Source organism: Podarcis melisellensis (assembly GCF_964234715.1).
Source record: "Podarcis melisellensis genome assembly, chromosome: 3".
Classification (NCBI taxonomy): Eukaryota; Metazoa; Chordata; class Lepidosauria; order Squamata; family Lacertidae; genus Podarcis; species Podarcis melisellensis.
This window is the reverse complement of record NC_138530.1, coordinates 27631928-27657535: the sequence shown is the minus strand read 5'-3', so window position 1 is coordinate 27657535 and position 25608 is coordinate 27631928. Positions and strand designations below refer to the sequence as shown.

The window sequence follows — 25608 nt, the reverse complement described above, 5'->3', positions numbered from 1 at the left end:
TACTTTCCTTCCCTGTATAGAAGCAGACCAGTTTTTTAATGAAGTTGTTCTATAATATGCATAATATTGTTACTGCATGCGTCTTAGGGCCTGTGTCACTGTAACTCTGAAATCTTTAAACGGGTAGAATCCCCATAGGACTCCATTATGTGTAATAACTGATAAACTGCCATCAGAATCAATAAAATGTGCTAAATGACCCAAACTTGCACATAATTAACTACATTTTTCAGTGCTGAAACATTTTCTTTCTTTGCCACACTGCACATTTATTTTTGTAAATAATGGACTCAATTCCTCATCAACCTTTTTGATGCAAGGATTTCTTTCAGGAGGCTCTCCTTAAATATTGTTGGTGTTGTTTAGTTGTTTAGTCGTGTCCGACTCTTCGTGACCCCATGTTGTGCCCCAAGTTGATTCTTAAAGAAATAAAGGCGGCCAAAATAACCGGACTTAAAAGGAAAAAATCCAGGTACATAAGCAGCAGTTAACAGCTTACATATCATTGATCCAAATCCAGAATAAGCTGTTTTCAGAAAAAGGGGTTTCCTCAGGTAGATCAGCAAAACATATGCACAAGCAGTAGCTAGGATAGAGGACATATATACAGCTAGTACATGCAGAATTATATGCATTTTTCATGCTGGGGTCTAGACAAACTCCATGTTTTTCACATAGTTTTATGTATGTATGAATAGAATCTGATCTGTTGCCTTTTATAGGTTAAAAGTGATTAATTAGGTACTCCGTAAAATTAAGGTTGCCCCTGGGCAAGGAAGGTAGATAAATAGCTTTGAGTCCATTGGGCACATCTAGACATGATATGTACCACTATATGTTCTCTACCAATAAAACTTATATCCCATATGCCCCCACTCTTCTCCAGAGGGTGAGGGAAACACTGGAGCAAGATGGAAGGGTGGGATACACAGGGGAAGGAGATGGCAGGGAAGTCCCATTGCACCCCCAGAAGTGATTCTGCTTGCACAGTGAGCTCAATGCAACCCAAGGTTAGTGAGGGTGCGACTGGGCTGCTGTTTCGTGTTCCTGCTTGAGTGCTATAGGCAGGGCCAGATTTAGATTTGATGAGGCCCTAAGCTACTGAAGGTAATGGGGCCCTTTATATGTCCTTGAAGACTCCACAGCCTATGCTAGCTTCAGTAGCAGGCAAATTCAGCAGTTATAGAAAATCAGACCATGACTGGCTGGCTCCAGGTCTCTAAACAGATGTGTTTACCTGATACAAGTAGTTTTAAATTAGAAATCCTGAACCCACATATCTGGACTATGGAGTACCTGTTGCTCAAAATAAAATTAGAAGTATCTGGATTTCTCTGAGCAAATCTCACCATGCGCTGTAAATTTCCAAAAAAATTAAATACACGTAGAGTTTTAGAAAACATAGTTGGTGCACTTTCAAGGTTTGTTCCTAGAGTTTGGGGCTTTCTGTATTATCTAGGAAATACATTTTGAAAACACAGAGTCCAGATCTGTAAACTGGACGAAGAAGACTTAATGAAAAGATGCTTTTAAAAGTCAAGAAAAAGAAAATATTCATACAAATTTCAATGCAAATTTCAATGCTAGTTTCTCTTAATCTATATAAACCAAGCGCAGGAAGCAATTACATGTTTGTAATTACACCAGAGACTCAAACATTTTCCAGGAGGTCAATATGGTAATATGAGAGTAATTATCTAACTTACTCATAAGAGAGCCCAGAAAATGCTGGGTAAATCCATGCAAATCCATAAACAATTATTGTGCTGCTCCTTATTACGGTGCACGTTACAGTCTAGAGCATTGGCATCGTAATCTTGCTTTCTGGCACGGAAACTGAAAACTGCTGTTTTGCTCTTTTGTTTTGCAGACTCAATGCACATAGAAGATGTCGAAGCCGTTCAGAAACTTCAAGATGTCTTACATGAGGCACTGCAGGATTATGAGGCCGGGCAGCATATGGAAGACCCACGCCGGGCTGGCAAGATGCTGATGACTCTGCCGCTGCTGAGGCAAACCTCCACCAAGGCTGTGCAGCACTTCTACAACATCAAACTGGAAGGCAAAGTCCCCATGCACAAACTTTTTTTGGAAATGCTGGAGGCCAAGGTCTGACTAAAGCATCCTGGGCCTTCCAGTCACGCACGCTGGAATTTTAATGAAAGGGAAAACCATAAACAGGAAAACCACGACAAAGAAACTTTAGCATCTAAATTAAGGAAACTAAAATGACTGCAGTGATACGTCGCAGCAAGACTGAGAAGCAGCAGCTCTTTCTATTCCGTGTCTTCTCCGACAGTTTCCCATTCTTGATTTCTCTCTTCTTTTTACCGTTCTGCTTTTTCTTTTTCTCTCCCCCACACCCTATGCTGCTGAATCTTTTAAAAAGAGGTCTCTAATAGAAGAGAGATGGAAGCCAGGCCTGCCAAAGGATTGAAATCCATAACATGGATGCCAGTGAACTTATTACGAACCACAATACCCCAATGACAAAGGAATCAAAAGAGAACCATCGTAAATAGCAGTACAGTACAACACGATGAACTGACTGAATGCAGTATTAGGTTTCACAAGAGCAGCCTCTAATTAGACGACTTCGATGACGACGCATTGGCTGCTTCTTATCATTGCATTTCCATCTAGATCAGTTACAGCCATTTGATTCCTTAATTGTTTTTTCAAGTCTTCCAGATATTTCTTAGGTTAGCTACGATGTAACTTTTTCAGGGAATAGTTTGAGCTTTATTCATTCATGCAATACTAAAGAGGAAAGATAAATAAATAAATACTGCATTTTTTGTGCTGGCTTGAACAATGACAAACATTTAATGAAGGACAAATGAATCCTGAAGGAAGATTTTTTTAAAAAAACAAATGTTTTGGTTCTTCTTACTAACAGAAGATTTTTTTCTACCAGCTTTACCACTTTTCAGCCATTTGTTAACGTGGGAATTTATCTTACTCAAGCAATAGTTGAAGGGAAGGTGCATATTATCACGGATGCAATTTATGTTGTGTGCCAGTCTGGTCTAAGACATCCCGTTTCTTCGCATGAGCTCCAATTTATATCTTAAGTGTTCACTGAAACAAAGGATTAGATTACACCTACAGTATATCAGAGTAGTCTAACATGTTAAGATGCCATGTCAAATAGGAATTAAAAAAAAAAGTTAGTAAGTGCTTCTGTACGGCCAAGGTACAATTGCTACATGATATTGTGTGTTAATTAATAATATGGCTTGTCTTTACAAAATTGCAGACTTTATTCCAAAGTTCAACCCACTGCAACTAGCAATAAGGCAGAATCAGATATCAGAATAGTCAGCCTCTGACCAAATTCAAGAATCTAGCACTTGTACCCATTATTTATTAATTTGTAAAAAAATATTATTTTGGGTAGATTGCCATTTTTAAACAAACAGCCTAACCAGTATACCTGCTTTTTCAACCAGTGTTGTCACAGCATAAAAGTTGGTCGATTTCAAGACTGTTAAGAGGTGTAATCTAATGTATAAACTAATTAGATGCCCCCAGAAAACTACAGTCGCTAAATAACCAATAAACAATAACCTCCATCAAATGCTATACCAATGTACCAGTGTTAGTAGCTGCTCCCTGTACTATGTGAACAACCTTATTCTATGTACACAAATGTAATTAAAATTGTAATCCTAACAAACAAAGGAAATGTAGTTCAGCTTTTCAATGTTTCATGTTTGCTGTGCTTTTTGGAATTTTTTCTGTTGCATTCAAAGACTGTTGTCTTGTTCTTGTGGTGTTTGGATTCTTGTGGCGTGTGCTTATAGACACAGGGTAGAATTAGAGACAATATTGGATGTAAAATTCCTCAGGAGACTTCAGTAGTATATTCTATTCCTTCTGATAATAAGGTTCTTCCTAGTAATAATTAAGAAATTGGAAAAAAAAATCCAACCAAGTACTCATTATGGGCAAATACACATTGAAATCATAATATTTTCAAAACAAGGGATAATTTCTGTAACAGTTTATTATAGAATACCTATGTATAGCTTAGAAATAAAACTTTGAATATTTCAAGATTATAGATAAGTCTAATTTTTAAACGCTGTAAATATAGCTTTCATCCAATCATCTCTCAGATGTTGTTATTAACTTGCTCTGTGTTGTTGCAAAACCTTTTTTTTAAAATGCAGACACGTTTCCAAAATTATTGCTACTCGTGTGCTTTAAACAAAATACAACAGGCTGATGATACATCAACCTTGTGCTAGAAATACTGTATATCTCTCATTAGCTATATGGGATTCTCTTGTAGATTGTGTTTTTCTCAGTAGAGAAGTGACTGTCGTGTGGTCCTAGATAAATCATCATTAGCAATTCATTCAGTTGGCCAATAACTTGAAATTAATAGTGTGATAGGAGTTTGGAAATTGGCACGTCCCTTTTGAAAAATGGCAAAACCTCACAACTCCTGGGGGCGGGGGAGGGAAATGGTGCTGATTCTATAAAATTATTTATATATGTAAGAGTGCAGAATAATTATTTTCCAGAAAATTTGTGCAGGGTTTAAGTTGCTACTGTTCAACTACACTATATATGTATATATAAATATCTAATATAAATATTGTTTTTGCTGTATCGCATTGAAGAACTTGGGTTTTCAGGGTCAATAGCCAATCAACACACTCAGAAAAGAAAAGCATACAAAGACTTAAGAAAGCTGGAATGTGTTAAAGGAACACAGTGCAATTTTTTTTTTTTACTATTGGTTTTCAGTAATTTTTAGAGCTGCAATGAACAAATATCTCGTGGCTGTACAATTGTTAACTGAAACACAGATACACCGCACAGGCATTAGAATAACATTCATCTTAAACCTTGCTGAACGAAATTTTAACTTATTTATTGTGAAGTATTGGGGAAGATTTCAAAAGGTGTTTTAGCATAACAAATTTCGTTTAGAGGAATTGATCCAGATGGAATTTCTCCTGCACAAGCCATTGAAATGAAAGGGTTATGTGTAAGAGCTCTATGGTCTTGTTTGGCTCCCCCATTCAGTTCAATGTGCAGAAGAAATTTCTAATAGGCTATTTTCTTTCCTCTTACTGTTATTTCTTTCTCCTTATTTAAAGCAATATGATTGTGTGACTCCTGGAAGTTACGCATTTGTTTCAATCAAATCAGATTGTTGTATTTATTCCACTATTTTGCATTTAAATGCTAACATAAAAAGATATAAAAAATTAAAACTGCTATTTTTCTTATGGAAGAGAAAATGGGTGTTGGTAATTGTATTTTAATTATTTAAGCGTCTCTGTTTACCTGCCTAGGAAAACACTTTATGGCAGTCTTATTGTGCAAAGATCGCAAAAGAGGGGGGGGGAAACTGAATTAAGCTGCTTATTATAATCCAGGAGTTGCATAATAACCACTAGTAAAAAACACAAATGAAAAAAAAATCATGTCTATAGCTGTAGATGGGCTTCACATCTGTAAAGCAATCAACTGTATATTTTTGTGATGTGTATCATACTGTGTGCTCCAACCAATGTCCATTTGTGTAAATGTATTTATTTTATATTGTATATATTGTTAAATGCAAAAAGGAGATATGGTTCTGTAACTCCAATCAGTTCAGATGTGTAACTCAAATTATTATGCCTTTCAGGATGATGGTAGAGCAATATTAAACAAGCTTCCACTTTTAATTGCTTTTAATTTTTTTGTGCGTTGTGGCTTTTGTTTTGCTCCCCCCCCCCCCGAAATCAAATCAATAAGCCCTATCTTTAGTAGAGCTCTAAGGATCTACACCCTCCAGCTAATGTAGCCACATGGCTACATGCTATATAAAGACTTGTCAAAATGAATTTCAGGGTGGTATAGTCATTTTGCATACACCTGAATATGCAGACTGTCCCTTAACACATTATAATTCATTCTGACAAGCACTTATTTAATCTTAAAACATCTCCACATCAAGCCACGTTACCGAAAATCATTACCTCTCAGTCAGTGTCATAAAAGAAAAGTTCCCTGCAATTTTGAGATCATATTACTAATGTCTTCAATGGGCTATTTGCTTTCTTCATCAACAGCTATAGTCATCATTCCACTCCTAAAATGTGATTTATTCATTTATTTTACAAATTGGATAATCTTTTTAAAAAATAAAATAAAACAAGATCTTGTTTGCAACAGCATTTATGAATTGCAAGCCAAAAAGCTAATAGAGTGATAATATAGATTGGTGTTAATGATGATCATTAGTAATTCTCCAGGACCATAGCTGAGCCTTGATTTAAATGTATCAGGAAACAGCATCTCTGGCTTGAGTCAGAAAGGTGGTACCTTCTTGCCACAGGGTCAACTTTTGCTTCTAGAAGACTTTTTTTTAGAATCAACATACAACTACTAATTTTGCTTTTTAGCCTGTTGTGATAGTATTTTGTCATTTGTTTGCTCAACATGTTTCTCACCTTCAGTGCTAGGCAGTCCCTAGAGAGGTCGTATGACACAAAGGTTTCTAAAGACAATGAAGTATTCAGCACCTGCCCCTGTTTTTCCACCACCTCCTTCCACTATTACGATAAATCACCATGTTCCCTTTTGGTATTGGTATATTGCGTTCATAAAACATGTCTTCACGGAGATCAAAAATTATGACAAAAAAAGGACACTATCTGTGGCACCTGATTTTTGGAGGAGTTACTAGAAAGAAATTTTCACAACACTATTAGGACTATTATTGACAGGGGTTTTTTGTTCACCCATACCCAGCCCAGATGTAATACTTAACAATGGTTTGTGATCATTATTATTTGTTGCTGAAACCATGGTTTAACTTGCTGTGCAACTTTTTCTCTCTTTAGACATGACTTGCTTGGTGCAGGCCCACATAATATTTGATTAGTCCCATGTCATGGCTTGCTTCCAGTTATTCATTCAGATGTAACAATTACGGTAACCATATCTTCTGGGGGGTGGGGGGAGAGACTGAAGGGGGAAGAAGTAGTTTCTTCCCCATCCAGTTAGTAAGAGTTGGACACAAAGACACGCAAACTGACCTCCACTCATGCAAGACCATTTCAAGCTGTTGCACATGTGCTTTGTTGGGTCAGACACCAAATGGACTTACTTCGGAATGAACTTGTATAAAATTGGGATATTACTATACTACTGCCATTTTATTCCATGCTTTGTTTCTCTCTTATAAAAATTAACCCAGATTTTTGGCACCCGATTGCTTGTTGCCCTCTAAAAAAAGAGCTGATCATCTGCCTCATGCATTTTATCATATGTACATGCGTGTTCTTTTCACTGTTTCCTAGGTGTAGACTCTCTAGGCTGATCCCCCAAATCCCAAAAGCCATTTCACTGAGGTTCCAGGCTTAGCCATGGGATTAGGCTGCTTTGATCATCTTTAAATGCATGCTAACAAAATGGTTGCATGAAGCAAGCCTTTTCCTTGGTGTGGATTGAATCTGAGAAACCCTATGTTATCATAGCTCTGAGCCATGCAGTGACAGCTGTTTCCAGCAGGTGGCTTTTCTTGGGTCTTGGGTGCACTGATTCAGCAGTCCTGACACATAAAAACCGTATTGGGACTGTGGCAAACTCTCATATAGTTTTTGACTAGTCCAAATAAAGGAACCAGGACTAGCAGGGTAAACACTGCATGTCATACACAACTGTCAATTTACAAAATCCTCTTGGTAACTGTTATCTGTTATGAGTGTCTGAATGGATCCAGTGAGCATCTGCTTGCTCAAACACCATTTTCCCAGAAGAGCAAAATATTGTGCTGAAAAGCAACAAGCGCTTTCCAAGATTTGGAAAAGGAAACCACACATTCCCCCATGAAACCTAACAGCATTGCAAAAATCCAAGAGAGGCAGTTAAGTAATACTGTACCCAGTGCCTAGTAGCCCCTGGCATTGGCAAACAGAGGAGTCCATTTCAAATATGAAGCAAAGGCACCACAGTTACAAGTGGTTTTGTGCAGAAATTTAAGATCCTAAAAACTACTGGCATTCTATGACTCCATCTGATTTCAAGACCGACCACTGAATTCACAATCATTCCCTCTCAAGCCCACTTTATAGAGATCACTTGATATGTCCCTACAACAAAAATACCCCTTACAGACGGCATATTGCAAGAGAAATGTTCATTTCAGCAAGATGCTACTGATTTTCATCTGTCACTGACCTTCCCTGCACCTAGTGCCAAGCCTCCCCACTGAACATACATGGCTAAAGTGGCTGGCAACCTGCTGAGAACAAAGAGGGACACACTGATTCATTCATTTGATTTACATTCTGCTTTCTGAACCATGGGGACCCACAAAATGGCTTGCAATAACTTAAAATATATTGTAAAGTAAAATAAAAATGTAAAATGCATATTAAATTAAAACACACACACACACCACATATTGCCACACCCCATTTGCAGGTGGTAAAATAGGGGGCACCTCAGCAAAGAAGAATGGAATAAGGTCTTACAAGTGTTGTTATTGGTATTTCTCCAAGTGCCTGATGATTAGTGCTTGCCATTTTTATACCCAAATGGTCCAGGATGTCACGCAGTCATCATGTAGCATCATTGATAGCAGCTTTCGAGGAGGGAAATGGCAGTCTTGGGAGAACTGAAACTGGTGGCAGTAAATTAAAAAAGAGAGCGATATGCTGTGCTCCTTTAGTCTCGACCCCACACCCCCAGTTTGAACTAGAAGTTCCTGCTGGAAAATGTCAGCTCAGTTAGAAGTACTACATACCGATCTGTGAAGAAGCCCTTTATCAAGGGTCAAGGATGTGGTTACCAAAATGTGGTGACCAGCTGTGTTACCAAAATGTGGAAGATGAGCTTGGTGACCTGGGAAGGACCATGGCAGCTTGAGCTACTGATGCCAGCAGTCGGGAAAGACTTACATAGTAATATCTAAATTGCAAAAATGTTGAAGAGAACAAATGGTGCTCATAGCAAAGTTGAAAAATCTGTTGCCCTTCCAGATATTGCTGGACTACAGCTCCCATCCGCCTTGATCGTTGGTCGTGCTGGGTAGGACTATTGGGAGTTGCAGCCCAACAATTGTATACAGCCACAGCCTCTCTATTTCTGTCCTACGGCATACTCTGTAAATTTCACCTGAATGCCAAAAATAGGAATCCTGTTGCTATTTGCCCCCTTTCCCCCTTTATTTTATTTGTGCTTTGCTTTCATGTGCGCTGTGAACTGAGACGTCTTAGACATGAGCAGTGTTTATCCTTTTATTAGGCTTTACAGCCGTTCTTCCACAAGACTCAAATACCCATCCTTCAGTTTTCTTAAAATCAGTTAATATACAGAAAGCAAGAAGCATCCAATTGATTATGTGTGGCATCTTATTATTAAGCGAGGCTGGAGGGGGGAGGAGAGGGAAAGGAATTTTAAAATATAATCCTCCTTTCCCAGGAGCATTAGTCTTGTTCTCTGTGAAGTTAAAGGTCTGAAATAATGTGCCCATCAGGAGCTCAATGTTGCATGCCCATGCCAGTTGGTCCAAGGGCTTGTTATGATGGTAATGACCTGCTGCAACGTGAGCTTTGATGGCAACAATACAATTGCTACCAGCTCACCCGCTGGGAGAAATATTTTATTATTGTCAAATGCCCTCCACAGAGATTTGTTTTGCCTGTTCCTGTTTAAATTAAATCTGGAAAAGGACTGCATTATCATTTCTCTGGAGCATCACTGAAATAAACAGCGAGTTTTTCAAATTTAGGATTCCTGGCCAGTTTTTAAATATTCTTTATTAGCAGAGAAATTACAGTAGGTGAAAGCAGAGCTGCAGGAATGCGATGGCACCGCGCGAATGCGAGCGCTGCCTGGAAGGACACGGACTCCCTCTGATTTTGCAGATGAGAGTCAAATTAATAATTAATTGGGCCATAAAAATGGGAGCCTTCGAGATGCACAGAAAGGACAGCACTTTGCTGTGGCTTTCAGAGGAAATTAGGTCATAAAACAACAACATCGCCGCTTTTGAGTAGGCACCGTTACAAAAAAAAGCAGGATATAAATTTATTTATTTGTTGTGCCAAATTTGTATTTATTAAGTTGTAGCGTAACTAGAGTTCTTTGAGTAATGAACCATTAAAAATAATTTTAAAGAAATCCAGTAAAACAGCAGTCACAATGCAACACTGAGAGCAGCCTGCAAAACACTAAGAACAGTGCAAAACTCTTATAAAGCATGACATGCAAAGGAGAATGAATATCATTTCAGTCCAACAGCCAGAAACACATCCTCATAATAGCTACAAAAACACCCTCATAGAGGTGGAACAACATTCTAAGCCACCATAAAATGGAGATCACAGTTATTTACATACATGGTTTAAAATGTTAAAAGGCTTAGACTTTTTTTTTTAAGTATTTACCTGTAGCTGAAAATACATTAAAACAGGAGCTAGGTGAGCCTTTCTGGGGTAAGTGTTTCACAACCAAGGGTCCACCAGTGAAAAGGCCCTCACCCTCATAGATACCATTTATTACTGAGGCACTCAGGGAAGGGCCTACATGCATGTGGGAAGAGGAGATCTTTCAGATACTGTGGTCCCATGATGTGCAGGGCTTTATAGGTCAAAGCTGAAACTTCAAATTGTGCTTGGAAACCAGAACAGTTTATCAACAATCATCTCAGGTCTAAAAGATCCACGTTGTCTCTCAATATTGTATAATGATATTGCAACATAGGGAAAATATCCTGTTGCTCTATTTTGACTCTACCACTGGGTTCATACAAATACAAAAGCAATATACTTAAACATGCAAAATGAACATGGGAAGCAAGTACCTGCTGTTCACTCAGTTCCTCAGCTAATGGGTAAGTGCACAAGGACCTCTGTTTGAAAATCAGCCGGAAACCCAACTAGTTGGGAGAAATGGGGACTGCAATGCACTCCCTGCACTTGCTAAAGACCAACTGAAAACAAGAGAGCATTGTGGTGCCTTAAAGACCAACATGAGTATTATCACCATGTGTCAAACGGAGGGAGTTCTGGAGGGTAGCCACACAAGAATGGGCTTTTTCAAGCCAGCCCATCCCACCAGCAGATTGTTGTCCCCAGAGAAACATGCCTGGCACTTTCATCATTGGTTTTTAGGCACCACACTAAGGCCCTTTTATTCATTCAGACCTTTGGTAACTTCATTATACACATTTAAGCAGCAGGTAAAAACGTTCCTCTTCAACCAGGCCTTAGGCTGATTGACGTCCAATGGCCTTTCAAAAGTGTTGTGGGAGGGAGGATTATTGGTTTATTTCTGTTCTTATTTTTATTATGTATCTTGTGCTTTTTATATTGTAATTTTATATTCAGAATTGCCCTGAGATCTACCTATGAAAGGTGGCATACAAATTTAAATAATAAATAATAACAATAATCTTTTAGTGGAGTGGTTAAGACCAGTCCTTATTTTTCTATATCTTATCTGGCTAAGTTGCTTTGATACTTTTTCTTTTGTATACAGTGAATAACAAATGTAAGAAATACAGTTCTGCCTTGGAAGTCGAGCGGAATCTGTTCCAGAAGTCCATTCGACTTCCAAAACGTTCAAAAACCAAAGTGTGGTTTCTGATTGGCTGCAGGGAGCTTCTGTAGCCAATCGGAAGCTGCGGAAGCCCCATCGGACATTCGGGTTCCGAAGAACATTCGCAAGCCAGAACACTCACTTCCGGGTTTGCGGTGTTCGGGAGCCAAAACGTTTGACTCGCAAGGCGTTCGGGATCCAAGGTACGACTGTACTACTACTAAATATTATACTATAGGTGTGCTTCATCAAATACAATCAAAAACAAGTACTTGAGAGGTCCATGAGGGCGGGGCCAATGCCTTCTCTTTCACCAGAGCCTCGGTCCTCATGCAAAGGGATGCTGCTGTCCAATCAGCACTCCTCCCATGCACCATGTACTTATCTCCAACGCCACTGTGTGACACCTACAGGACACCTACATGGATTCTGAAGTTGAATCATGGATCTTTTGGTTTGGCAGATTCTCTTTCCCCATTGCATCTGGCCTGACGGCTTTAGCTCCTTACTGGGCCTCCATCACTCACATGATCTCACAAGTAGGCCAGCTGCTTCTGTTCCTACTTGATTCCAGGCCCTGTGGGATCTCCTACCATTGTCTTACTGTGTAGCACAGTGGTACCTCAGGTTACAAACACTTCAGGTTACAGACTCTGCTAACCCGGAAGTAGTACCCCAGGTTAAGAACTTTACCTCAGGATGAGAACAGAAATTGCATGCCGGCAGCATGGCACCCCCATTAGCTAAAGTGGTACCTCAGGTTAAGAACAGTTTCAGGTTAAGAACGGCCCTGCAGAACGAATTAAGTTCGTAACCAGAGGTATCACTGTATTAGGTGAACCTTCCCCCATTCCTCTCCCACAAACCTAGAAGCATGGACACTCAGAATCAAGGAGGCAGCGTTGAAAGGGAGGGAAACTATCAGCTGTGACTTGCTGTAAATGCGAACACGGAAGCAACCTAAGCTTGCCTACTGGAAGAGCCACTAGTCATGTATATACTTCGTACAAAAGCAGTGAAGTCACTCAGCAGTTTAGCTTTGTTTTTAGCACCATTTGGGAATAATCTATTGGTTTTCCCAATTGTGCTAATGGTGGAAATGAAAGGAGTTAATAGGGAACTATTTTAACAGTAACAACATTAAACTCACACTCCTAACACTCTCTCCAGTTCACTGTACCATGTGCTCTGTCTAATCTTTTCACAGCTTCACTAGGACTCTCTACAATGTGAGGGACTGTTCACAAAATGAAGTCAATGGGGAGGAGAAGCAACCTAGAAGCTATAATCCTTCTACAGATTTACAAAACTATTCCAAGTTTTATATAACTTTAACGACAGTAGTAACTATGTAATGTATAAAGGGAAGTAGACAGTGATAAATGTGACCTATTGTTGCCTTCTTTAAATAGCGAAAGAAGAGAACCTAAGCAGTCTTTTGTATTTCCAGGAAACAGAGTTGATCATGTTTAGAACTGGGTGCCATTTCCATCTATAATCATCATTAAAATCAGAATTAGCTGATGTGAAAATCCAATTTATGTGAGATTTTATCCAACCTTAATATTTTTCATACATTTTCATTCCATTTTTGGATTTTTGGGTAGAGTTTTGGGACTTGCATTTTTCTACAGTTTGGAACCCTGTTGCTTCTAAAAGGCAACAATCCTAGAAGCATGGAATCATAGAACTGTCGAGTTTGGGTTTCAGTAATAAATTAAACAGGGACGCGTTTAATTTAGGGGACGCGGGTGGCGCTGTGGGTAAAACCTCAGTGCCTAGGACTTGCCGATCGCATGGTCGGCGGTTCGAATCCCCGCGGCGGGGTGAGCTCCCGTCGTTTGGTCCCAGCTCCTGCCCACCTAGCAGTTCGAAAGCACCCCTAAGTGCAAGTAGATAAATAGGTACCGCTTTATAGCGGGAAGGTAAACGGCGTTTCCGTGTGTGGCGCTGGTGCTGGCTCGCCAGATGCCGCTTCGTCACGCTGGCCACGTGACCCAGAAGTGTCTCCGGACAGCGCTGGCTCCCGGCCTCTTAAGTGAGATGGGAGCACAACCCTAGAGTCGGACATGACTGGCCTGTATGGGCAGTTGCGTGCTGAGGTCCCCCAAAACCCCTACCCCAATAACTCACACATTACGCATAATTTTGTTTAAGGTTTTTGGCATAATTTTGGCCACAACTCTATTATCATACAAATTGAGAGTGGTTGCTTAGGCATTGGTTAGACTAGCTGTTTCCCCCCGCCTTTTGGGGAACAGCACTGACTCCCTAGTCAGTCCCGGAGGAACAAGATCAGGGTCAGCTGGAGCTGCGAAACAGACCCTCAGCTACCACCGCATGTTCCTTGAAGCTTACACGGCCCGCACCCTGCCGTCAGGGTTTGGACGAAGGGGATGGTAAGCTTCAGAATTCCTTTAACGGAATACTCGTCAGCAGCAGCATAGGAGGGGCAGGCACAGCCAATCCATACCCCTCCACCAACCAATTTTAACCAATGCCTAACCGCCATTCGAGCCCTTACGCTCGCCGCCAACCACTCACAAATCAAACCACACCCTCAACTTGGACACCAAAGCATCCAACCACACATCATTCCCAACTGAAGAGAGATGAACCCCGTCATCCCTATAAAATTCAACCGCCCGGAATGAAATAAGAGGGTGAGGGATCACGCACCCGCCCAAATCGACCACCAGCAACTACAAACTCTGTGCCATGCAAAAAAAAACACACACTCTGTGCAATGCAACTACACCCTCCGTGCAATGCACACACACTCCATGCAATGCAACTACACACTCCGTGCAATGCAACAACATGCTCCGCGCAATGCAACTACACACTCTGTGCGCTGCACACACCCTCTGTTCAATGCAACTACATACTCCGTGCAATGCTCACACACTTGGTGCAGTGCAACTACACACTCCGTGCAATGTGCCCACACCCACACACTCCGTGCAATGCAACAACACACTCTGTGCAATGCACACATACCCTCCGTGCAATGCACACCTCTGTGCAATGCAAATGCAAATCTCTCACGCAATGCAATGCAAATGCAGCCCGTGCAGCGCTGTGCCCTGCAATGCACAGAGCAAACTGCAATGCGGGCACGCAAAGGTGCTTTCTCCCGCTTGCATATTGCAAACATGGCGCCTGTTACATCCCTCGCAGTGAGGGAACCACCAAAAGGCCCTCGACACTGGGCCTAAGTGTCCAGGTAGAGCAATGGGGGAGCATGCAGCTGTCCCACATAGGGACCAGTCCTGCAACCTAGGCATTACCGGCACTATGCACTGACCAGCTGAGCTATCGAGGATGATCCCTAAAGACGCAGGACAGCCTCAGCCTGACCCCTGTAGAGGTCCAAGGTGATGTCTGAATTATCATCCCTGCTCCTCTTTGCCCTCCTCCTGGATTGCAGCCTTCAAAAATGCTTCCTTCTGGAAGAAGGCACCTGGGGCGTCCGCAAGTCATCCCCAGCAGGAGAGGCAAGCTCTGGAGGCATCTGCAAAACCCTGCCATAGTCTGCAAAAACTAAACCATGTAAGGAACCGGTGAAACCAATGCTTCATGGACCACATGGGGACACTATTCAGGCCGGAAACGCTTCCAGGCCATCGAATTCTAGGGCAAAGCCCTAGGATCACCTGCTAGGCCAGGCATAAATGTCTCCAGTGAAATAGCAGAGTTGAGGTAGCCCACAGCCTGTCCAGGTACCCCTGCTTGCCCTTTTAGAGGTAAGCACCCCTTCAAGAAACCCAAAGCTCTTTTGCCACAAATGGGCCGAACTACAGAATAGCCCAAAAGGAGCAGTTTGTTTTGTTTTGTGATAACAATGGCTAAGAGGGGGATATGAACCCTGTCTCCCAGGTCCTAGTCCTACACTTTAGCCACTAAGCCACAATGGCTCGTCTCTAAAATGGCAGTCGCCACTATCAGGGCAAAACAAACTTAACGAAAATAAACTTGTTCAGAAACAGCATAGTTCAAGAGCATATACAGAGTGCTCATAGTCATTGGAGGCACAGGGAGCCTCTGCCGCCCTGTCTGCCTCAGATATACATTAGCAGCAACTGAGCCTGCAAGCAGGTACATTCTTAAGAGAGGTCAGAGACTTAACAATTAACTGCTACCTGTAGCAGACTTAGGCCTGGAAGTAATGTGCAGGCCAAATAGGCCTCCCCGCCTCTGCTCTTGAGAATCTTAGTCTCATAGCAATATTAAAAGAACTCAAAACAGTGCTCTCGCCCAAGGCTAGATCAATACGTGGCCAACAGCACTGCACACACCCAAACAAAGCCAACCTTCGGGGGTGCTATAAACGAAAATGATTCCAGCCAAGCTGGGAACAGCCCTGACTAGCCCCACAACTTACAACAGGAGAAATGGGGGAAACCTTTTTGCGAAAGAAAGCCCCTACCAGGGGCCCTCTCCCTATTGGGAAAGGCAAGCCACAGATACAGGGAGAATCTTCCCACAGGGCAGGGTAAGGGGTGGGGTGGGAAATCGAACAGGAAAAGGGGGAAATTAAATTATTTAAGGGACTAAAGAGGATTAAAAGAAGGGGGAAATAAATAAATGTAACCAGACAATGAGAAGATTGCATTACTGTCCTCCAGACAGTCCAAGCGCTCCATGTGATCCGGTGTCCACAGCAAAAGAGAAAGAGAAAGCTGTGGACCTTGCTTATATATAGGCATTGATCCCACCCCTAAATTGGCAACATCAAATTTACCCCAGTAACAAATCCCCAATCTGCTTCAGGCCCATAGCCATCTATAGCCTGGCAACTAAATGGGGTTTTGCTTGGCCCCATCCGCAACACGTGCTCTCTTTTAATGAGAACACGCTTTGTACCTTTACCTTTAATAAATTAAAAAGGGAAGTGTGCTTATACTGGCAATTCACATACTTACCACAGTGATTTAAATCACTATAATTTTTTTTCAACAAAAAAATAGTCTCCTATCCCACACAAGGCTGACCAGGACCAAAATGAATAGATGCTCCTTTACTAAATGCACCACTAAATGAATTTCTGTGAGGCTCTTATTGTATCTTAAATACAAATGAGTTCTCTCTTATAACCAGGAGATTTAGGGGAAGAAACGCCAAACTCCCAGTGTGAAAAGATTAAGGTCAATCTCCTGTACTTCACGCCACAAAACCTTTTCACAAGAACAAAAGAAGGAACCTAAAAAACACAGCTGCAATATGTTTTTATAACACAAGCAAAAAAGAAGAATTTTCCCTTAAGCAGCAATCAATAGTAGCATGTTTGTGGATTGCTAGTGAAGGGAAATTTACACGTAAGTATAAAACGTTAAAGAATTGTTGAAAATCTTTATATACAGCATATATTGCTTTGAAGGATACTAATATACAGTAATCATAAAAATGTTTAGAATCAATGTTGATAATTGTTAATAAGCTAATATAGCTGCCCAACAATAAATATAACTTGGGTGGCTTACAAACAAAACTATATTAGAAAATATATAATTAAAATTAACAGGAAGCATTACAGGACAGGCAAAAAAGTTTCCCCTGAAACACAAATGGTATAAGAAGTTTAAAGCCTAGATTTTAAAACATAATTTAAATTATGTTTGAATTACCTGCAACCAAAGAGCATAGAGAAGGTGCCAGGTGAGCCTCTCCAGGGAGCCTATTCTATAGCCATGGTGCCACTACCAAAAAGGCCCTCTTAGTAAGCACTTCCTTCACTTCACTTGGCCTGGACATCTACAGACCTCAAAAGAAGATCTTAGGGTTCAGATAGGCATATGTGGGAGGAGGTAACCTTGTTCTAAACCATTAAAAGCAGCATTTAAAGTGGGCCTGGAAATATGTATGCCTATTTGAGCACGATACACTTGAATAATAAACCAGCAATATGCCTTAAAACGATTCAGCAAATTGAATTAAGATTCTCTGTTGACTTTCTCTCTATCTCTCATGCACATTCTTTACACTTTATATCCAACTTTTCATACATCTTTATAGAGTCAGGAAAAATCAGCAGATCTACATTCTTTTTCTTTCTTTCTTTTCTACCAGAGTTGTTTAATTTGAGCAAATTAATTAAATTGAATAAAACTGGGTAAAAATGACATGTTCGATACAGCATTAATTACTCTCTATTATATCATGCCATTGCTGTAAAATCAGCTCCCAGAAGTCGTTTGACATAAAGAGGCTGAAGGCACATGATATGACTGATCTCTTGGGGAGTGAGATCCCAATACTGCCTAAGTTTGCATGAACCTTGTTAGGGCTTTCCGGGTAATAAACACTGTTTTACAGACATCCTGTCTTCAAAACAAAACCGTTTCTGTTTTGTTTCTGTATTTTGTTTTTGTATTGTGTTGGGAAAGGAGAAAAGTTGGGTTCATTCACACCTTCCAACAGCTCACAGAGCAAAGTAGGGCCATTGTTGCGGAAATGCAGGATTGAGGCCTGATAACCCAAGTGTGTCCCACAAGTCCGTGTGCAAACATACACTTATAGATGGGATACCAGAGTCTGTTAGTGAATATTAGAAACTAATAAATGGTAGTATTTAGATAATATTTGGGATATGAAGAGAAAATACAGTCCACAGGTGGGATTCTTTTGGGGAAATGGCCGGGGGAGGGGGTCATCTACTTGCACGTCAAGCTACAACATTTTAACTGGACTGCTGAATTCATACCTTGCCAGGGTTACTTATTTTTAAAATGGATAAAGGGTGGCCAATAGCTGTTGTTTTGTGGCCTAGCTCCCCCTTCTTATGGTACTTAATCTTCAGAACAGACTGGGAGCCCTTCAATAAGAGACATTTTAAAATACAAAGGTGTTTCCTGACCGCCCTTCATATAGAGGGTTAAAAGGTAAAAGGTAAAGGACCCCTGGACAGTTAAGTCCAATCAAAGGCTACTATGGGGTGTAGCGCTCATCTCACTTTTCAGGCTGAGGGAGCCGCTGTTTGTCTGCACACAGCTTTCCAGGACATGTGGCCAGCATGACTAAACCGCTTCTGGCACTACGGGACACCGTGACAAGTGCCAGAGCACACGGAAACACTGTTTACGTACCTTCCCGCTGCAGCGGTACCTATTTATTTACTTGCACTGGTGTGCTTTTGAACTGCTAGGTTGGCAGAAACTGGGACAGAGCAACAGGAGCTCACCCCATCACACAAACTCAAACTGACAACCTTCCAATCAGCAAGCCCAAGAGGCTCAGTGGTTTAGACCACAGCACCACCCACATCCCTTCACATAGAAGACTGTCTTCTGTAAAAGAAGGCACAAGGCTGCCCTACTTAGTGCCCATCCATCCCATCAATTCATTAATGAGACTTCATGCTTGATTTTTTTTTGGGGGGGAGGGGCGTTGCTGATACAGATACTCTTTCGCCCTTGTTCCTGAGCTGCATTGTTCTTACTCAGGCTCAGGTGAGAAATGAGAATCCATATTTGCAAAAGGATTTTGTTGCAGCTCTGATGAATGAATTCCACCACAGCTATTCTGAACCAGTCTTCAGCAAACAAAGCAGACTAGGAGAACTAATCTGCACAGATTAATTTTGTTCTCCAGCCCCAGTTTATGGGACAGCAATCTTGCCATGCTTATTGATTATCAGACAAGACTACTAATCCCCTTAAGGTCATTTAGTGTACTTAATTAAAGAGCAGTTAGCAAGCTCCTTCCCCCACCCCAAGTAATAGTGGCTGTTAAAAGTGATTTGTACATTACCAATATGGTGCCTATTAATCTAAAGGTCTACTTGGCATTTATATTTTTCCTAAACACATACACACTCACACAAACATTGGGTAGGTCAAATTAGAGCTGAAAAAGACTATGCATTTAGTTGTTACATTGTCTATAAAGGGCAATTGTGAAGAGTGAAAATAGCTTTAAAGCATAAACATGTCAATTTTACAAAAATATATTGGGCTTGATCTATATTCCCGTAGGCTGATGGAACTGCCTGCTGCAGACAGTTCGTGCTCTGAGCCAGTGGAAATAAAGGGAAGGAGATTGAGCCATAGAGCTAGTCCCTCCCACAAATGAACTCTGTTAACTTTAGATTTTCTCAAAACAACACAGCTTTTGGCATGGTGCCTTCTATTCCATATGCACCTATACATTGTAGAGGAAAATAAAATTGCATAAAACACCACATATATTTAGGTATAATATAGCTTCACTCTACTATCCAACTACATGCTACAGTTATAGTACAGTTACTTAGTTGTTTGGCCCTTACAACCTTTGAGCTCCAGTCTTGTGTCTGGGCAGTTTCACCTAACTGATAACAATGAGAAATAGAGTTGGGTTTCATCAGCACTATGCTTCAAATCACCTGATGACTTCCCCCAGCAGCGCGCGCTCTCTCTCTCTCTCTCTCTCTCTCTCTCTCTCTCTCTCTCTCTCTCTACGTTTTTCATGTTTGATGTGGTTTTATAATTTGTTGGAAGGTACTCAGAGTGACTGGGGCAACCCAGTCAGTTGGGTGGTAGGTAACTAACACACACACACACACACACACAAGCATAAGGGACAAGATGGAACCTTGCAGAACCTCACAGTTTAATTTCCATGGGGCTAAGCAGAAGTCTCTCACTGCTGTCTTCTGTCACTGGATCTATAAGTAGGATTCTGAATCACCCGATTCCTAACCCAAAGAGCCAATCCAGCACAATACTATGGTCAGTTGTATCAAAAGCTGCTTAGAGAGTCAGAATAACCCACAGACCAACATTCTCCTTTGCCCCTTCTTGGCAGAGGCCATTCATTAAACCAAAAAAGGTCATTTTTGTGCCAAAACTGGACCAAAAGACAAATTGAAAAAGATTTGGATAACACATCTCTTCCAAGCACTCTTGGAGCTGTCTGACCAGATATTTGCAGCTGGGCAGAATTTGTCACAAACCTACAGATCCAGAGAGGGCTTTTAAAGCAGTGGGTACCATCTCACCTTCAAAGAGGAATTTATCACTCCTGGATCCCACCCAGTTAATCCCCTGCTGTTGGGTAGGGAACTGGATCTGGCCGGTAGTCCAGATCTTTATCTTCCTCATCTTCTGCAGGCCAAGTTTTGCAGGTGGGCCCACCTGTCACTCAGCTGCCATTACAATGAAATCAGGTGACCCTTTTTTGTCCCCCATGTTTTAAAATCAAACTGTGCAAGCAAGTGCATAGCCTGCGAAACACCTATGAAAACTGTCTAGAAAACCAGACTATCAAGTAATGGTTGGGTTTTGCAGAGGTAACTCTGGTGTCTGCAAACCTTATCAGGCAGACCCGTCTCTACCTGCCCCATACATGACATCAGGTCTAGGGCAGATGGGTGTGACTTTGCCAAAATGTCCTTGTGGACTAAATGGGGAGGCCGAGCAGGCCTGAGGTTCCTTAACCCTGGGAATAGATGTTAATAGCCATGAAATACAAGGATCAAGTATACATTTGGTTGGTTGTGCCTTTTCAAGGGCATTCCCCATATCAGACTACAAAACTAATCCCACTTAACCTGACTCACTGTACGTGCTTTAGATACCCACACAGTATGTGTAGCAATGGAAATATCAAGTTCAGCATGAATACAAGGGACTGTGCCTTCTAAGGACCTCATATGTTTGTTACAGCAGGTCTCCAAGGCCTCCTTATCTGGACCAGAATTCAGTAACCCATTCACCACCTGGAATAGCTCTGCTAGACAGCTAGTTAAGGATGCTGTGGTGGCAGCCATCACTGTCCCATAGTAAGCATGATAATGTGCTCTTTCCTGTCTTCAGGCACAGTCAGTAAGAGGCTTGCACACCTTGCAGTCAAGCCATCATCTCATCTGCTTCATTGTCTTTGAAGAAGCTGACAGGAGCACATTTGTGGCACATCTTCCAGAGGTTGGCATCTGGTTGGCCACTGTGATGCTGTGCTAGATGGGCCTCTGATCTGATGCAGCAGGGCTATTTTGTTCCTATTCAAGTCAATAGAACTATCCCCTTTGATTAATAGAAGCAGCTTGAGACCTACTTATTATTAACACTGGACAGTGTTGTGCACACACCCATAGTAATTTTAAATATTTAGATACCATTAAAATTGATGGATTCCTCTCCCCCGCCTGCTCCTGGTACCATTTAATTTGGATATTTTCAAGCAGCTTACCAGATAAAACCCTTTTTAATGTTCTATTTATTTATTTTAATACTGTTGCTTGGGATGCCTGTATAATCAGATAAGGATCATTAAATCACTTGTGATTAAATAGGATAATAATATTTGCTCACCCTATTAATATTAGAGCTTATGCTGACTGTATTTTTTTGATATTTCGAATGAAGTTGTCATAATTTTTTTTCCAATTATATGAAAAGGCCATATTATCTCATTGTGAGGATTATGTCCCTTTACCTCATCTACCATAATGTCTGCACATATTGGACTTCAGATTTCCTCATGTTCTTAGCAGCTGACCTCAGGCATTTCTCTAGTCTCCCATCTGGCATCTGTTATTTATCCTCCATATAGTTTTAACTATGTTTCCACACTCACCCCCACCCAACATTCCTTAAGACACACTAAGAAGTAGCTGTTCATTATCTCCATAGCCAATCATGATCTAAGTCATGTTCTATTCACTAGCTAATATCTTTCATTGCTCTTTGCTATGGGCAAAGAAGTCTCTTGCTTAGTTTTCCCGGTCATTTGAAGAATGAAGAGTTTCAAGAGTTTACTCGCAGGCTTCATCCACACGGCAGTTCATTCCATTTTCACATCATTTCCCTGTTAATTTCCACATTTGATTTGATCTTCCGGATGACGTAAGAGCCAATTCCAGAACTACAGTGGAATATTGTGCCAGTTTACCACTCATTTTCATTTTACCTGGAAGCAAATAACACGGAAATGACCACTTAATTTGCACTATATTCCATTATGGTTCCAGAAGTAGCTTTTACATCATGTGAATGCACAAATATAATGCACAACTTAGCAGATAGAGAAAAGGCATGAGAACATAATACACTGCCATGTCAATGCAGCACTGGTGCTGGCCCCATGTACCCAGGATTGTGCCAATACACAGGACTGTGTTATCTGTGTTGTTGTTGTTTAGTTGTTTAGTCTTGTCCGACTCTTCGTGACCCCATGAACCAGAGCAAGCCAGCAAGCCAGGCACTCCTGTCTTCCACTGCCTCTCACAGAAGTTATCTGTGTTACCAAGGCCCAACTAGCCTCCATTAGAAGTTGGGCATTTAGTGTTGGAGCATTCTTCCAGCAGAGATTCAGCGAAGTAGGAGGAAGAGTCTAAGAGCATCTTAACAGCCAACAGGTTTACTGTACCATGATCACTTTTAGTTGTTCTTGCTGCAACAGACATAACACAAAAGCACCTCTGGATGCGTTAGTCAAAGGGATACATTTGAAACAAGCTTAAGTTATTGACTGGATATAAAATCAATGGGACTTAGAGGCAGATGATTAGCACGAGACTCTTCGGGATTCTGCTCAAAAAGACTAGGTTCTATTCACGAATTTCCAAAGTCATACCAAGTGGGAGAAGATACACTTGAGTTTAAATTACTTGCCCTAGATCACATTAATATGTTTGCTTCAGAGCTGACAATTCCATTCTTTTTTTGTGACTTTCAATAATTACACTGCACAATCTGTTCCTTTATTAGTTCCCCAATGAATAATAATGTGCATTAAAAACTTGGCTGTATGGGGTGCAGCCCTTACTTTGCATTTCTGCTGCTATAGCGAATACATATACGGACAAAATGCTTGTATGGCACCAACTTAGCAGGAATGTTACTATTATAGTCTCAGCTCATTCATATACAACTATGTGCGAAAGCACTTTACAAAATACGTCCTGCCTGGCTCTTAAAAGTAAACCAAAATTCACACCAACTAACATTCCATGGCTGGATTCATTTCTTTCTATAAAACATTATCTTTCCCTTGCCTCTCAGATGTTCAGTTAGACTACCTACCCTCAACATCTCTAAATCAAAAGTGATCTCTTTGTTCAGTGGAGGCTGGCTAAAATCTGAAGGAAAACGTACTGGGGAATTGTGGGGAATTCAGCAGACCTGTTCTGTTATGACAATTTTAGCTAGCACCTATAAGAATTTGTCCACGATGAGAAAAAAGTTGTGAAAAATAAAGTTTTCTGTAACCAAGGAGGTCCACAAAATTGCAGGACCATTTATTCTAGCTGATTTATTCTAAAGATGCTGCCAGACTGTCACTGTTTTGTGAGAGGGATTCAAAAGCATACTGCAAACTTACTTTTGCACTTTAAAAGTAAGAGGGATTTTGTGAGAGGAATTAAAGTGTTTTGCTGCCCTAGCACAACAAATGTACTTCAACAAAGAAACAGACTATTTTTGCGGTTACAAAAGTGATGGGGAAAGGCACTGAAAAGCATGGGATTATAAACACTCTGCAAGCAAATAAGCATGATGAGTGCTCATTGCCACGTATCCATCCCACAAACAAACCAGAAGGAATGCTCGGTAAAGACCAGATATAGTCTAACCTCCGCATAAACTTTGTGTAAGCAAAAATCAGGATGAATGCTCAATCAACAGACAATTTTTCCAACATGCACTTTTCTAAATATAACTCTGGTTGAATACTACCCATCAGGAGACATGCATGTCTCCAAGAGTCAGGGGCCACATGTGAAGTTCAGCCCATGGTATCCCTTGCATCTTTTCACACCACATTGAATTTCCCATCTCTAGGTTCCATTGACATTCATCTTCCAGAGAGTTCTGTGACACTGCAGCAGCCTAGACAACATGCCAAGGTGTGTGTGTGTGTGGCAGGGAGTTCCTTACTGTACCTTTCCAGTATCTCCCCCCCCCCCTGTATCCACTTTCCTCAGTACTCTACCTCCTCCAACCATCCCTCTCTGGCTTCCCTGCTTACTCAGCTGCTTACACATCTGATGCATCCTCTTCATCTTTGTCACCCATGGGATTTGTGGAAGGAGAGATGCTGAGTCTTGTTTGCCTAGAGGTTGCATTGTCTAATTTGGAAGCCATTCACTTTAATCCCGAGTGGCAGGAGCTGGCTGTTCCTGTTGGTGAGATAAGGAACTTCACACATGCTTAGATGCACACCTTTATGTAATGCTTCGCATGTTCCATTGAGACATATGACTGAAAATGGATTTGAGCATTTGACTCTGTGTTTACCCCAGCATTTGAACTTCCTTTCAGAGTTTTGAAACCACCACCATTTTCTTTGTTCTTTATATCTATGTTCCCCCTGTATTTTCATTAACACCCTATTTGAATATTCCCCTCACTATTATAATTCTACGTTCAGATGAATTAATATATACAGTGCATCCCTACAGTGCATTGATTTCTTACAGTTATTCCCAACCATGGCTACTCAGAAGTAAATCCTGTTGAATTTGGTTGGGAATACTCCCAGGTCAATGAGCTAGGATTGCAGCCTTAAATGTCAGTTGTGGATTCTTTCTTGGCCACTGAAGAAATACAGCCATTGCAGGCCCCTTGGGTTAGGAAACGTCTCTCTGTGTCCAGCGGCATGGATAAGAGATGGTATCTTCTTGTTCCTCCTGCATTTTCAGCCCTGAGCATTTTCTTCATAAGGCTCTTGAACAGAAAGTGCCTGCTAGTGCTCTTTTCCTCTCAAATATATTCATCTTTTGTAATCAGAACTGAGGAATCTTCATGCTGCCATGTGGAGATCCTGAGGGGACCCCATTGAAACATCATTCATGCCTGAGATTGGAGGACACCAGCAGCAAAATGTAATGAGACAGCAGAAAGTGGCACAAACGAACAAACTCTCAAGGGTATTTGTTTCACATGATACCATATAGCTGAACTAGTTGTGGCCACAAAACACATGCAAGACACTGAACTCATCTGACAAGCAGAGTACAGCAGTGCTGCTCGTTTGGAGCAAACACATAGATCCCTAAACGGAACTTAAGATGTATTAAAAGGGGCTTGGGACTGATGGTGTGAGAGAGACCAAAGATACTGGCCAATTAATATG

At 41.1% G+C, this 25608-nt stretch overlaps 1 protein-coding gene and 1 long non-coding RNA gene across 26 annotated transcripts in view; one reads left to right on the top strand and one right to left on the bottom strand.

Annotated features, from left to right (window-relative positions):
- ESRRG (estrogen related receptor gamma) overlaps positions 1–5700 on the top strand; it is a 473643-nt gene extending 467943 nt beyond the window's left edge. For all 22 annotated transcript variants that reach the window (XM_081904148.1, XM_081904142.1, XM_081904154.1 and 19 more), the window contains one exon: positions 1871–5700. In XM_081904148.1, coding sequence (XP_081760274.1) covers positions 1871–2115 — 245 coding nt within the window. In that variant the 3' untranslated portion in view covers positions 2116–5700. The remainder of the gene's footprint in view (positions 1–1870) is intronic.
- Positions 1–25608, bottom strand: part of LOC309365983 — a 44623-nt gene that overhangs the window by 10082 nt on the left and 8933 nt on the right. For all 4 annotated transcript variants that reach the window (XR_014166348.1, XR_014166349.1, XR_014166350.1 and 1 more), the window contains 2 exons: positions 24502–24652; positions 8487–8635 (listed from right to left, as the gene is read on the bottom strand). This is a non-coding gene — a long non-coding RNA (uncharacterized lncRNA). The remainder of the gene's footprint in view (positions 1–8486; positions 8636–24501; positions 24653–25608) is intronic.